The sequence below is a fragment of the Rhineura floridana genome, chromosome 1, assembly GCF_030035675.1.
Source record: "Rhineura floridana isolate rRhiFlo1 chromosome 1, rRhiFlo1.hap2, whole genome shotgun sequence".
In the NCBI taxonomy this organism is placed as follows: Eukaryota; Metazoa; Chordata; class Lepidosauria; order Squamata; family Rhineuridae; genus Rhineura; species Rhineura floridana.
In genome coordinates, this window is record NC_084480.1 from 244617363 (window position 1) to 244631563 (window position 14201).

Here is a 14201-nt window from a genome sequence, read left to right on the forward strand (position 1 = left end):
TTTCCTCCTGTACTTCTGCATAAAATCTCTCCAATTCTTCTTCTTCCGCGTTTGCCATTGGAGCGTAGACTTGGACAATGGTTATGTTAATAGGTTTCCCGTTTAATCTCATTGATATCACTCGCTCAGACCTTGTGTTGTAGTTCCTAATTGCTTTTGCTACATCACTTCTCACTATTAGAGCAACCCCGTTTCTTGATTTCTCATTTCCTGCATAAAATATTTTGTAGTTGCCCGATTCAAAATGTCCCATTCCTGTCTATTTTAATTCACTCACGCCAAGTATTGTAATGTTGATACGTTCCATTTCTTGCTTGACAATTTCTAACTTTCCCTGGTTCATGCTTCTCACATTCCATGTTCCTATTGTGTGCGTTGTACAACTCCGGACTCTCCTTTCACATCTGTGCGCATCAGCCTCTGGGCTTCCTTTCGGTTTTGACCCAGCTGCGTCATTAGTCACAGCGCTACTCGTACTTGTCCTTTGCTCTTCCCCAGTAGCTCTGTGAGTGCCTTCTGACCTGGGGGGTCTCATCTTAAGCACTATCTCGTTTTGCATTTTGGATACTCTGTTCATAGGGTTTTTGTGGTAAGAGGTATTCAGAGGTGGTTTACCATTGCCTTCCTCTGAGTTTGGATGCATCTTAGTCTGGTGTCTCAGCTCTGACCATTTCGCCTTGGGTGCCCCTGCTAGGAGTCTAGCCTCTTGGTCTACACTCTGACAGCATTGCTCTCAGCTTCTTCAACACTCTCAAACCCCCCTCACCATGTTAAGGTGTGCATCCTAAAGGGCGGCTGCAATCCTACATGAGCCTAAAAACTTAATGGGATGTACTTCTAAGAAAACATGTTTAGGATTACACATATTTACTAAGTGTGTTTTAGCTGATAATGCAGGCAAATAGGAAAGCAAAAGTGGTGTGACCCAATCATTTTATGCAATAATAAATGCATAATTGTTTAAGTGATTTTATTAATTTTAGTTTTGCACTTGTAATCTTTTGTATTTTATTGTATACGGCTTTGATAACTTTTGATAGCGGAGCAGTTTATAAATCTGTACTTAAGTACGTAAGCTTAGTGACGGGTGCCTTGTGGAATGTGCAAATATCTAATGGATGTTGATTAGGCTGTAAGCCCCAATAGACACAGCGAGACTTACTTCTGACTAACCATGCACAGAATGTACACTACAGGTTTGTTAAGAAAAAATGGGGGGCTAGAAACCCATCTCTCACGTCTACTTTAACAGGTAATGTGAGGGAGGGCAATTTTTTTTCTTTACTTGAGTCGAAAACAAACCAAGAGCGGTCGGAGAGAAGGCAGAAACTGAAAGCTCCCGGCGGCAGGCCAACGGAGGGAGCGTATCGCACAGAGTCACGTGATGCGGCCTCCTGGAAGTTCGGCCCTTCCAGGCTCTCTCTCTCTCTCTCTCTCTCTCTCTCTCTCTCTCTCTCTCTCTGTGGGCAATGAGGCGTGGCGCTTCAGACTATAACGAGACTCCGCCGGGAAGGAAGGGGGTGCTAGCGGCTACCACTAGAGTTCTCTTGGATTTCTGTGGGCGCCGAGAGACAGCGTCATCAGTGCGGGCCGCCGGTCGCTGGACGGGTCCGCCGGGAAGGGTAATGTCGCCGCCGCCGCTCTTCAGCTTGCCGGAGGCGCGGTTACGTTTCACGGTGAGCAGGAACGCGCGGGTCGGCTGGGGAAGGAATGCAGCCACTGGAATTTCGGATACGTAATGTGCAAGTGGCCGCTCGCGCTCATCCCTGATAATGCTTCGAATTGACTTTCTGGCAAGGCTGAGGCAAAATGCTTTTGCTGCTTTGATGGGCTGCTTACGTGACAGGGACAAACAGATACGGGGTGGGGGTGGGTGGGGAATACTCCCCACTCTATGTATGTTTCCCCAAAAGAAAGCCCTCCCCCCTTGCTGCAGTGGTGCTTACTGCCTGACTTAAGGTTGGAGCGTTTTCGGTAGAATTGGCTTCCATCTCTCTCAGTGGCGGCACCCCGGCTACGGAGCTCCCTCTCTGTTGAGATCCGACTCCCTCCCCCCCAAGATACAGTATGAGTTCAGGTGGCGCCTCTAGACCTATTTGTTCGAATAGGCCAGTGGTTCTCAAACGTTTTTGGTTCGCGGCGCACTGTAAAACATACAAAAAAATTCTGTCGCACTTAGTGTACAAAATTAAAAATAATATATTTTAAACTATGAATAAAAATAACCTAAACTATAGAAAACTATTACTTACCCTATCCAAATGGGTTTCTTCTCATTTTTAAAATATACTTTCATAATATTTGAGGCACACCTAGCCACCTCTTAGGGCTCACCAGTGTGCCTGGATGCACCATTTGAGAATCACTGTAATAGGCCTTCAGAACATAGTAAGAGAGATATCACTTGCATCTGTATCTGTACAATTTAATGCTGACATCTGCTGTACTTTGTCTCGTGTTTTTTTTTACTTCGTTTCTAACGCTGTGCCTTTGTATTGTGTTTTTAACTTCTTTTTAAACGCTGCCCTGTGCTCTCTTGAGAGGAAGAGTGGGATGTAAGAAATATTTTTTTAAAAAAGTAGCTTGCTGATAACCCAGTATGTGGTGACATTGTCTTTGAGAAGGGTGGCCAGGTGCAAAATCGAACAGAGTTCCTGCACCTTTAATAGATACGTAGTAGAGGGGAGTTCACCTAAACCTGTGATGTTTTCACACAAGTCGCCATTTTATGGAGCAGTCAACTAGCAATGGATAGGTATAATGTAATATGTGTTAAACATGGCCAATCACTGCAGAGTCTGTAACACATACCTCATCTCTAGTTTACTATGACTGTAGGCAACCTGATTTCAGGAGCTTTGCATAGATTGAGTTGAATACTGGTACAATGTAATAATTTGAGTACTTCACTGTATGCTGGTTTTGTTTGGACTTAGTCTATATTCTGAACATTCCAGTTTGGTCGTATGAACTGCCCCTAATTCAGCCAAGCAACACAGTTGTCTATTCTTTGCAGAGATGAAAGGCTGCAATCCTAAACCCATTCAGTTGAAAGTAAGCTGTACTGAAATCTGTGGTGCTTTCTTCTGAGAAACTGCAGTTTACATTGTGCTGTTAGGATGTTTCTCATGTTTCCATATTTGTGTTTTAAAAATTGCATTTTGGGAAATAGTTAAATACATGCATCATTGCAGCATTAAAGGGTTAAGTACAAAATACACAAATTTGGAGGCATGTTTTGTGCAGTCTACAGCAGTAGCAAAAAAAATACATGTTTAAAATTATAAACTGTTTTTTGTTTACTCAGTGAAGATTTTATCATGTCCCATGCATAAAGTTAGAAATCAGAAATATCACCTTAGCCATGGATGATCATATATTGATACAGTGCCAAAACTGATACAGGCACTAGGAGTCCATGGAATTATCTAGACAGGAGCAGGATGGACCATTAATCTGACTGTAACATAGACACTTTTCCAGGCTTGTATTGTTGCCTTCCTCAGACACTAGCCTAGAAGCCAAACCATTTTAAGGCTTGATGGTTTACAAAAATACTGTTCACTAGAATGGCATTCTCATAATAGTCTAAAATAATATAAGCATTTGAACATGATGACAGCAGTTAGTGATTAAATTATGGGCAATCTTAATACATATTTTATAGAATACTGTAGAACAAATTACATATTTTTTTAGTTTTTTAGCAGAGAATCATATTTCATTCTGTTATATAGCTCTTATATTAGCTGTCTTTATGTCTACGTGGAATAGTGTCTTGAAAATTGCCTGACAAATATTCTAAAGTTGTAAGAAGAGTTTGTAGTCTGAGTGAACATAAAGTAAGATCCTTTCCTTCTACTGCACTAAAGATTCTCAATTATTTTGCACCTGCATGCTAATGATATAAAGTGAATCTGGTTAGGCTAATGCAGTTTTAGTTTAGGCTGTGCTATGATATGTAGCAAGGAATTCCTTAAAGTACAAGAGCAATTAAGTTTGATCTATTTCTAAATAAATATGGGACTTAAAAATCCATATGATCCCAGAATATAATGTGAAGGCCATGATGCATATATCTTGCTAAAGCAAAGCAGGTCTGCTGTATGGCTGGGAACTATATATTACCCATCTTGAATTCCATCATGACAGAAAAGTGAGAAATAAATATAATGTCGATATAGATTTTTTTAAAAGCTATGTATACACTAATGAAAAAAATGTCAGGTAAGAAAGTGTTGGTCTTTTTGCTGTCTTCTCAGAACTCAACTCGAGATGCACTCAAGAACAAAACCATTAAACCCTTATTGAGTGCCTTCAGCCAGATACCTGGAAGGTAACCTTTAGTTTGCATTTTGTTGCATAGCATGTATTTAACTATAGTGATGGGTAAGGCTTTGCCAAAAGAGTCTTAACACTTTTTTTCATTGGTAGTGAAAATGAAAAAAAGTTTACCTTGGATCAAGCTTTCAGAGTTGCCCTTGAAGAAGAAATTGTGAGTACTACTTGTTGTAACTCCATATATCACTATCAGTAGAAGGTGTGTATTACTTAATGATTGGTTTCTTTCTTAGAAAAAAAAAGCATATGTATCATAAGTAATTAGGGAAAATATTACCATTAAGGGAAATCACCAATCGGTTCAACCTTCAGTGCTTTAAGCAAAGGAACTCATTCAAAACAGCAATGAAAACTTTATAACCTTCGTAATTACTAGTAAGCATTAAATCCCTTTCCACTCTCTCCTGTCTAAATCAGCTTTCCCCAAACTGCTGCCCTTCAGATGTTTACAACAGCAACTCCAATCATCTCTGACAATTAGCTGTGCTGGCTCGGGCTGATGGCAATTGCTGGGGAAAGCTAGTCTAAATCCTTGTACCAACTTAACATTGTTTTTTGGTATGGCTGTTGATATGTGTCAAAGTATGATGTAGCATGTCTTAGAATCTGCTTTTTTAGTTATAATGACATAGTTAATGTTAAATATGTGTTTAATACTTAAATTACTAAGAAGTATGACTAAAATATTTCTCTAGATTTTCTATTAATGTCATATCTTTTAATGGCTTTTCACTTGTCAAAGTAGTGTTTCAGTTGTGTACACTTAATCTACTTTGTACTACATTTGTTTAGATAAATAAAGCTTCCTGTGAAAATGTCCTGGCTATCATATCACTTGTTATTAATGGAGTCACAGAAGGTGAGTGTGGAACAGTTTGTATCCTTCAAAATATACAATCCACTTTTCTTCTTAATTCATTTTTCTTTTAACATGCTAACAGTTATAGACAACAACTGTAGTGCTTATTTCTAATTGGTATAGTATGTTTTGTTTCAGTATTGTGATGATGAATTACATATGTTTCATTACATACGTTGTTAAATATATATCTTGACTGGTTATATACAGATGGTTTACAACAAATAAAATAGAATAAAGCAATGAAAATTCCTGTTTTGAATGCCACCTAAATGAGACTATTTTGTAACATTTCCTAAAGGTTTGACTGAAATGCTTGCATTATGCAGCCTTCTGAATTTGGGCATGGGTTTTTGTATTTTTTTTTTCAGTGAGGGGGAACGATAAGTGAGTAAATTAATGTTTTTTCTATTAGTAGTAATTATTACTACCATCTATTTTTTTACCAGACAACAACGGAGCTGAAATGGGGTTTTTAAGAAGTGGGACTTACTTCTGAGTAAATATATACAGAATTGTGCTTTCAGACCATTTTTTTCACAGCTTTAAATAAGCATTTTTGCATCTGTAAATCAAGTAAAACTTATGTTGATTAGAGTGTGTGTTGAATGGAAAAATCTCTCAACATGAGCAAATAATGCATGTTGCATAAAAAAACATTCTTCAATCATTCATTCAATTGCCAGTAAAAATTCTGTATGTGCAGTGGCTCCACATTCTCTCCAATGCCACACACCCATACACACATTCAGTTGTCACTATTGATCCTCAAAAAAGAAGGGGAAGGTGTTATGGGATTTGAGTGTTCGTGCATGGTACACTGTAATGTGTTCAGTTGAATGCATGGTGACAATGCCAGGAACATGGACTTAGTGACCCAGAGCTTATACAGAAACAATGTCTGGTGGTGGTATGGTTTTTATTACCACTTCTGAACAGGCAAAGCATCATTGCCTGAATTGGTCATAGAAAATTGAATGTTCCATCTTTGATTTGCATGCTAATAATGCAGGTAATGAGTTTGCATGTCAAGATTCTGTAGTTATGTAAAGAAACAGCTATAGTGGTAGATAGTTAAATATGCCCCTTCATGCCTTTCCCTAATAAAAATTTCAGAACTTACCAAGAGCACAATTTGAAGCATATTCATACAGAAGTAAATCCTACTAAGTTCATTGGGGTTACTCCCCTGTAAGTGTGTTTAGGATTAAACTTAAATCTTTCCAAGCCTTACTAAGCTATTACCTAATTAAAATTATTGTCCTAATGGTTTTCAACAGCAGTTCAGTAACTTTAGCCATCAGGCTTGATTTACCTGCTCTAACACAGATGTGTGCACACAGACTCTGAAGAATCTGCTTAAAATCAACAAGATAGAAGTATTACAGAAAAGACATTGTTTGTACCAATCAAATGGAAATCTAATTCCTTTTGTTATGTACCTTTGCAAGACTGTTGGAAAAAATCCTGTAGTGTGTTTTTTTAATGAAATAATTCCTACAGTCAACACATACATATTCTGTCTCATGAAGGTATCTGTACTGCATCAACCCCTTTTGTGCTCTTGGGAGATGTTTTGGATTGCCTTCCTTTGGATCAGTGCGATAAAATTTTTACCTTTGTGGAAAAAAATGTAACTACATGGAAATCGGTAAGTACTATTGTCCCAAGATAGTTTTGTTTAATAGCAGACTTTTGGACACATAAGTTGCTTAATGAAGAAAGATGACTGTCTTTGAAAAAAACCTTACATTTTTATTTGCTGTTCCAAAATCCATTTTCTAATGGAAACTGAATTGTTGTGTTAGGCAACGTGTGTCTCTCCACCTTCATTGTTTTTTCTTATAATTGACTTTATTTGTGTGCCACTTTTCCATAGCAGGCTATGCCCAAAGCAGCTTACAACAAATATTCATTAATAGTCAAAAAACCTTGCGGTTTAAGAACCTACCTATAGCCAACAGATATTTCTATCAAACTTTAAAAAACAGGGAAATTGGGCAGCTGTAGTGAATGCACCAGGGGAGCAGAAGTCCTGATGTCCTCTCTGAGATATTGTACTGCCCTACAAATTTGTAAAAATGCAAAGACAATTTGGGCTGGTCTTTCAGACCAGAGAGCCTTCGGGCTTAGGGCGGTATATAAATAAAATAAAATAAATAAATAAATAAATTCACAGTCCAATCCACTTCCTGTGTAATTTGGAAGGATTTGGTAACGTGCCTCTGAGCATATGGTGAGTAGTGGTAACATTTGCCATCTTCAAATATGGAGAATTACATTTTTGTATGTTTGGTGGTGGTCTTATTTTGCTTCATTCATGTATTACTACTGTTTCTACAGAGAATCTAACCTAGAAAATTATATTTCACTCATTATTCATCCTAGAAATCTGTGTCAAATTTATTTTTATTTATTTCAAAGCCTTTTTATTGGTCAATGTCATATGATGGTGAAGACTACAGTTTGATGTAAAATATGATTACAATATGTTACTAGTTAAAGCAATGAATCTAGCTGTTGGAAAAACAAACTTGGCCTGCCCAAGATGCATGTTTTCAGCCTACTATGCTTAAACTATTCCACTTAAAGAAAGGTGAGCATGGTCAATTAAAAACATGGAGCACACCTAGAATTTTGCTAGAATATATTTCACCTTCCATTGATTTATCTTGTGCAAACTGAGACGCTTATGTCCATTGGAGACTATTCTTCAGAATAATCAGTGCCATTATTCCATAATTGTTTTTGGAATTTTTTTAGTGTAAATTTTGCAAATTCACATCTTTACACAAACAGAAGCAAAAGAAAATGATTTATTATAGGAAACCTAACTAAAATTGCAAAGTAAATCAAACATAGTTAAAGTGACTATCTGAACTATATCAACTGTCTTAATATGGTTGTTTCCTCCCTGTCAAAACAAGATTAGCACAGCACATGTCTTGTTTCTGTTATTTGGACTGACTGCAGATGTTGCCACCACTCCCCATATGCTCAGAGGCACATGTTACCAAATTCTTCCAAGCTACACAGGAAGTGCATTGGACTGTGAAAGACCAACCCAAATTGTGTTTGCATTTTGACAAATGCGTAGGGCAGTACAATATATCAGAGGAGGTCTGGTCTCCTGCTCCCCTGGTGCATTCGCTATAGCTGCCCAAATTCCCTGCTTTTAAAGTTTGATAGAAATATCTGTGGGCTATAGGTATGTTCTTAAACCACAAGGCTTTTTTTTGCTTATTAGTGAATTTCTCTGCTTTTTAATCCAAGAGGGGGAAAATGGGATCCTGTGCAAGTTTGCTGAGAATGGATTGATTATTTGCATGCTTTTTGAGTTCAATGGGATTTATTCCCCTGCAGTCATACTTAGGATAGGTGAAACTGACCACAGAGGTGATGGGGAGGAGGAGGGCAGGGTTGATCATTTGAATTCTTATGGCATTCAGTGGGATTTATTTCCAAGCAGTCATGCTTAGTATAGGTGAAACTGACCGTGGCGAAGGAGGAGAAGAGAAAGGGAGGGCTGAAGTGGGCACGGGAGGAGGAAGAAGGGGAAGGAGAGGGGGAGGGGAAAGGCAGGTCTGATCATTTGCATGCTTATTGAGTTCAGTGGGATTTATTCCTGTTCCATCATGCTTAGTATGGGTAAAACTGACTGAGGGGGAGGGGGAAGAGAAGGGGGAGGGGATAGGAGGGAGGAGGGGGAGGGCAGGTTTGATCATTTGCATGCTTTTTGAGTTCAGTGGGGTTTAGTCCTGTACAGTCATGCTTGGGAAGGGTGAAACTGACCGGGGGGAGGGCAAGGAGGGGGAAGGGGGAGGGAAGAAGCAAGGGGGAGGGGAGAGGATTGGGTGGGTGGCCACTGGGCCAAGGGGAAGCCCGTTTCCTTTCCAAAAGGAAATCATTGTGAACAGTATCATTGCTTTTCAGGGTTTATTCTACAGCAGGCACATGTAGTCTCCCACCCAAACTGAAACTGAAGCTCTCCCTGGCCACAATCAAAGCTGTCCCTGATCACATCCACACCAGACCTTTATTTCACTTCAGACAGTCATGGTTTCCCCCAAAGAACCCTGGAAATTATCGTTTATGAAGGGTGCTGAGAGTTGCTAGGAGAGGCCCTATTCCCCTCACACAGCTGCAGTCCCCAGAAGAGGGGCTGACTGTTAAACCACTTTGGCTACTGGAGCTCTGTCAGGGGAATAAGAGTCTCCTAGCAACTCTCAGCACCCTTCACAAACTACACTTCCCAGGATTCTTTGGGGGAAGTCATGACTGTCTGAAGTAAAATAAATGTCTGGTGTGGGTGTGGTCCCCTGATTAGCCAGGCCAAACGGCTGTGAGTCTAGGTTTTAGAATACTGACGGTTCTTACTAAACATGTCTGACACTTTAATAAACTTCAATGCTAATTTTCTTAAATTAATTAATAATCAGTCAGGCATTTTTTTAACTTTTAAACTGCAGAAGATGAAGGTCAGAGTATGGGGCAAGGTCAGAGTACTGTGAACATGGGTGATTTTTAATTAATTTCAACAAATTATGAGACCACTGACAGAAAAAAGCCCAACAGGGATCTGGATTTCCCCCCTCTTGTTTTACACTCTGAACTCGCAATTCTCTCTGACTGTTCTGTGTATGTCTGTGAAAACTTAGAGGGTTGTTAAACAAGTGTTTCTGAGTTCAGGACTATAAGTTTTGTAAGGTGTTGTTTTGAAATGAGCTTATGGGAAGCAGCAGAATGGCATGCGGGGGTATTTTCAATTTAACATCGCAGAATGTGAAAAATCCACACTGGCTATAGTATACAGCCACTCTTGTGGCTGTGTAATTCAAAATTTCAAAATACAAAGCACTGGGGTAGAGGAGTGAAGTGAGTTTACAAAAAGCAACAATAAATTCAGAAAAGGCAAAAATCAACAATATAGCAAACACAGAATAAATCATATTACAAAAGAAACGGTCTAGACTTACATACAAAGTAAAAACGTGAACAGACAATAGAAGTGCAGATGCTCACCTTATTGCATCCCAAGGAGCCTCAGCAAAGCCTGGGTTAATTACAGTTCAGAGGGGAGGGATCTTCTTACCAGACTAGATGGCTTACAGTTGGCTCCTTTTTCTCTTGTGGGGTTCCACATTTAAAATGCCATGGCATTTCAGTGCTTATCAGCAACAACTTTGGGCTCTATTAACTTTTTGACCCCTCATGTGCAGAGAAGGTGAGGAATATGGCACCAAGGTGATTCAAAGTGCCTTGGGCTAATTCTTGAAATGGACTTTCCTTAGACCCCCAGAAAATCTAAAAACAAATCAGCCTTCAAAATAGATCCAAATAATTTACTAAATTATAAAGTTGTTAATTAGTTTGCTTCCTAATATACACCTGTGTTAAGACATTTGTTGCATGTAAGAAAAGAGTAAAGCACTAACTTCCAATTCCCAGAGTTGGTCCCAGAAGGTGGTGCTGGGCACTACTGTTCAGCCTGTGTGGGATTTGGCCCTGCAAGGTGCCACAAGGTTACCTGGAAGATTGGACTGATGGCACATAATCCTCTTACCCCATCCACTGATATGAGAGAGACAGTGCAAGTGATTTACCAGTGTTTGGTGTCAATTCAGGAATGAAAGGGTATGGACAAGCTAAAACTAAATCTAGACCAGACTAAATCTTAGACAACAACTGGCAGTCTTGGAGAGGATATTCAGCTTATTCTGGATGGGGTTGTACTTCTCTGAAGGAGCAGGTACACAGCTTGAGGGTATTCCTGCTTCTGAGGCTTTCCCTGGATGCTTACATTGTTTGTGGACTTCATACAACCGGCCTGATCCAGGAGATTGCTCTTATGTGGTTGCTAGGAGTGCCTTTAATCAGCATTAATTACTCAACTGCAGCATCTCTTAGAGGGGAAGGACCTAAACAGATCCCTCTCATCAAGGCTGCTCCTGCAACTAAGATTGTCGTCTTCCTAGTAGCACCCATCTGCCAGGGCACTTGTAGGAGAGCAAGATGACGTGTGTACATAGGCAGGTGGATATGGGAGCAGACATTCCTTTTAGACATAACTGAAAATATTTTTAGGTTTTTAATGCTCAGTTTGTGCTCTTTTTCACTTTATTTCAGTTGACTGCTCCTTTTAAATTGTGATGTTTTAAAGTTGTATTGGATTAATTGGACTAGTTTTGGATTAAAATTACTTGGATTGATTTTGTTTTATTGCATTGCATTTTTCTTTGGTGTAAAAGCATTCCTCTTTGGCTGCTTGGAAATAATGGCCATCCATATATAACAGGCATCAATAGGGCTTCTCCTTCCCCCTGCAGCTTCTGCATGCCACCAAATCTGGTCTGGAGATCTGGGGGAACCCTGAGGAGCTAGAGGGGGAGATTAAGAGAAACTGGATGTCCCGCTGCCTAACTGGAATTTTGTTGTGCAAATGGGCAGACATATTGATTGTTAGCCATAAACTTACTATGGATGAATAGCTGCTCTGGACTATGTCTGATATAAAGAGACTTCTTATTTTACAGTTAAGTGAATTTATGTTAAGTATCAGTGTAACTACCAACATTCTGACTTAAAATGTTGACTGCGTCCTTCTGAATGATTTTTTATTTTTAGAACACATTTTATTCGGCTGGAAAGAATTATTTACTGAGAATGTGCAATGGTGAGTAGCCTGTTTTCTATCCAGCCCCCCCCCCCCCCCGGATTGGACAACTTGCAGTGGTGTTCATCTAAACTTCACTCATCAACGACACTTGGAAGTTCTCATAACTCAACTAAATATAAAAAGGTTTTATATTTAGCTTCGTTCTGCAGCTGGATATCTGCTTCATTTGATTTGAACTTGTTGGTGAAGGGTGTTTAGTACTGTATGTATATTTGAAGTTCAGACAATGACAGCAGTGTTACTCAGAAGTAATTCCTAGTGTGTTCAATTGGGCCTATACCTTAGCAAAGTTAGGATTGCAGTCGTAGTCATGTGATGGAACTGAAGGAAGTTGAATTGCTGTAGGAGATATTTATTGCCTCTTTAACAAAACAACAGTCTGCCCATGTGAAATTATAACAATTCTGGAAACACAAGTTATTGAACATTTTATCCTCTTATGTCTGTTATTTAGACCTCTTAAGACGGTTGTCTAAATCACAAAATACAGTGTTCTGTGGAAGAATTCAGCTATTTCTTGCTAGATTATTCCCACTTTCAGAAAAATCAGGTGAGGTTTGTTCTTGTATGAAATATTGAAGCGGAGTCTGTTGCATATATTTTAACTCTAATTTTTTGATAGTATTATTTTAGATATGTGGCCTGCTTACCCAAGGCCCTCTCTGGAAATGGTGTCAAGCATCACCACCTTCTATTTCACTTTATTGTAATTAAAATACAGTGATTTTTTTTAATTGTTGGGAATTATCACTTTTTATATACTGTAAATAGGCATATGCTAGTTGCAAATGACATCTTGGGGTATAGATTTTGTTATTTCTTATGGCCTTGGCTCTTACTGTGCATCATTTTTCCTACAGGGCTTAACTTGCAAAGTCAATTTAATTTGGAAAATATAACAGTTTTTAATACCAGTGAGCAAGACAGCACCCTTGGACAGAAGGTGGATCATCTTCCTTTTGCTTTCTGTTATATGACACATTATGTGAATAACCTGTAGAATTGGGGCATAAAATGGCACTCTGCCTTTGATGTACTGAATAAATATGGATGTAACATTGCCAGAAGAGGAGTAACGATGATAAATCTTGAATTACTTACTAATATATATATATATGAAGACAATTTAAGTGCCAGTTATTAATTTTAAGGCTTTTCTAAATTGGAGTCTTAAAAGGAGAAGACACAAGGTAGAAGAAATTGTCATATCCTCTATTTGAGTTCTTTGTGTACTTAACTGGTTAGTTAGAATTCCAGTGATAACAAATATTTTGATATAATCTCTAATCTGCATCTCCTGATTTAGGGTGCAACCCAGCTCACATTTACTCGGGGCTGAGCCAAGTTGGTTATGGTGGACCTGAGCCGACTGGGTTCCGGCTCAGTTGGACTATGCCAACATGTCCCTTATTCTGACTGGCTCAGATGGAGGTCCACTGAGAAGCCAAGCCCGGCATAAGGAGAGCCAGCAGAAGGCCTGCAAATGGGGTGTTCTGGGGGGGTGTTGGAGGAGGGACTGGGGGGAGACTTATGTGATATCCAGGTCCCGTTTGGCTCCCTTCTGCGGCCCTCTGTCACAGCAGCCAGTATGATGGGAAACGGGTGGTGGAAGAAAACATTTGTTTCCTTCCACTGAGCCCTGCCAGTGCAGCCACCATCCTCTCCTCCAAGGGGCCTTGAAGCAGAAGCTGGATGTGGTGGCCTGCCAGCTCCACCTCTGCCGCCTTGGCTCCTGCCAGTCTTCAGCATGTTGGATTACTCTACCCCTGATGCAACGCCTTTTTCAATGTTCTGTGTCACAACATACAGGAAATTTTTGGAGTTTTAGGATTTTTTTAAAGCATATGCATCGTACTTGAGAAACTGATGGGAATGAATTGTAAATGCCCTCTTTCTCTTCAGCATGTAGAGGAGAGAGATGAAGGAATGGAAGTGGAGGAAGGTGAGATGGGAGATGATGAAGCTCCTACAAGTTGGTAAGCTCTTAGACAAATTTAATTAGTTTGTTCTGAAATGAAAAACAATGTATTAAATGTCTGCTAGGGCTAGAGGAGGGGTGAGTAGCCTGTGGATCTCCAAATGCTGCTGAATTACAGCTCCCTTCAGTCCCAGCCATCATGGTCAATGGTTGGGGATTTTAGGAGCTGCAGTGCAGCAACATCTGGACTTCAGGGCGACAGGTTCCCCTTCCTCTTTTGAACATTTATAAATGTTAATTTAAATATATTGAGAGCCAGAGTGGTGTAGTGGTTAGAGTGTTGGACTACAACCTGGGAGACCAGGGTTTGAATCCCAGCCTCAGAGGGAGGCAATGGTATACCACCT

General features: G+C 39.7%; 1 protein-coding gene across 2 annotated transcripts in view; it reads left to right on the top strand.

Annotated features, from left to right (window-relative positions):
• Positions 1-1411: 1411 nt before the first annotated feature.
• The window catches only part of THOC1 (THO complex subunit 1), a 38809-nt gene continuing 26019 nt past the window's right edge, over positions 1412-14201 (top strand). Inside the window, exons 1-9 of one of the 2 annotated variants that reach the window (XM_061596719.1) lie at positions 1412-1676; positions 4263-4336; positions 4435-4495; positions 5134-5200; positions 6733-6851; positions 11825-11873; positions 12331-12426; positions 12737-12819; positions 13779-13852. In XM_061596719.1, the coding sequence (XP_061452703.1) occupies positions 1470-1676; positions 4263-4336; positions 4435-4495; positions 5134-5200; positions 6733-6851; positions 11825-11873; positions 12331-12426; positions 12737-12819; positions 13779-13852 (830 nt within the window). In that variant the 5' untranslated portion in view covers positions 1412-1469. Of the gene's footprint in view, positions 1677-2986; positions 3055-4262; positions 4337-4434; positions 4496-5133; positions 5201-6732; positions 6852-11824; positions 11874-12330; positions 12427-12736; positions 12820-13778; positions 13853-14201 lie in introns of those variants that run through there. The other variant, XM_061596725.1, reaches the window with a different exon arrangement.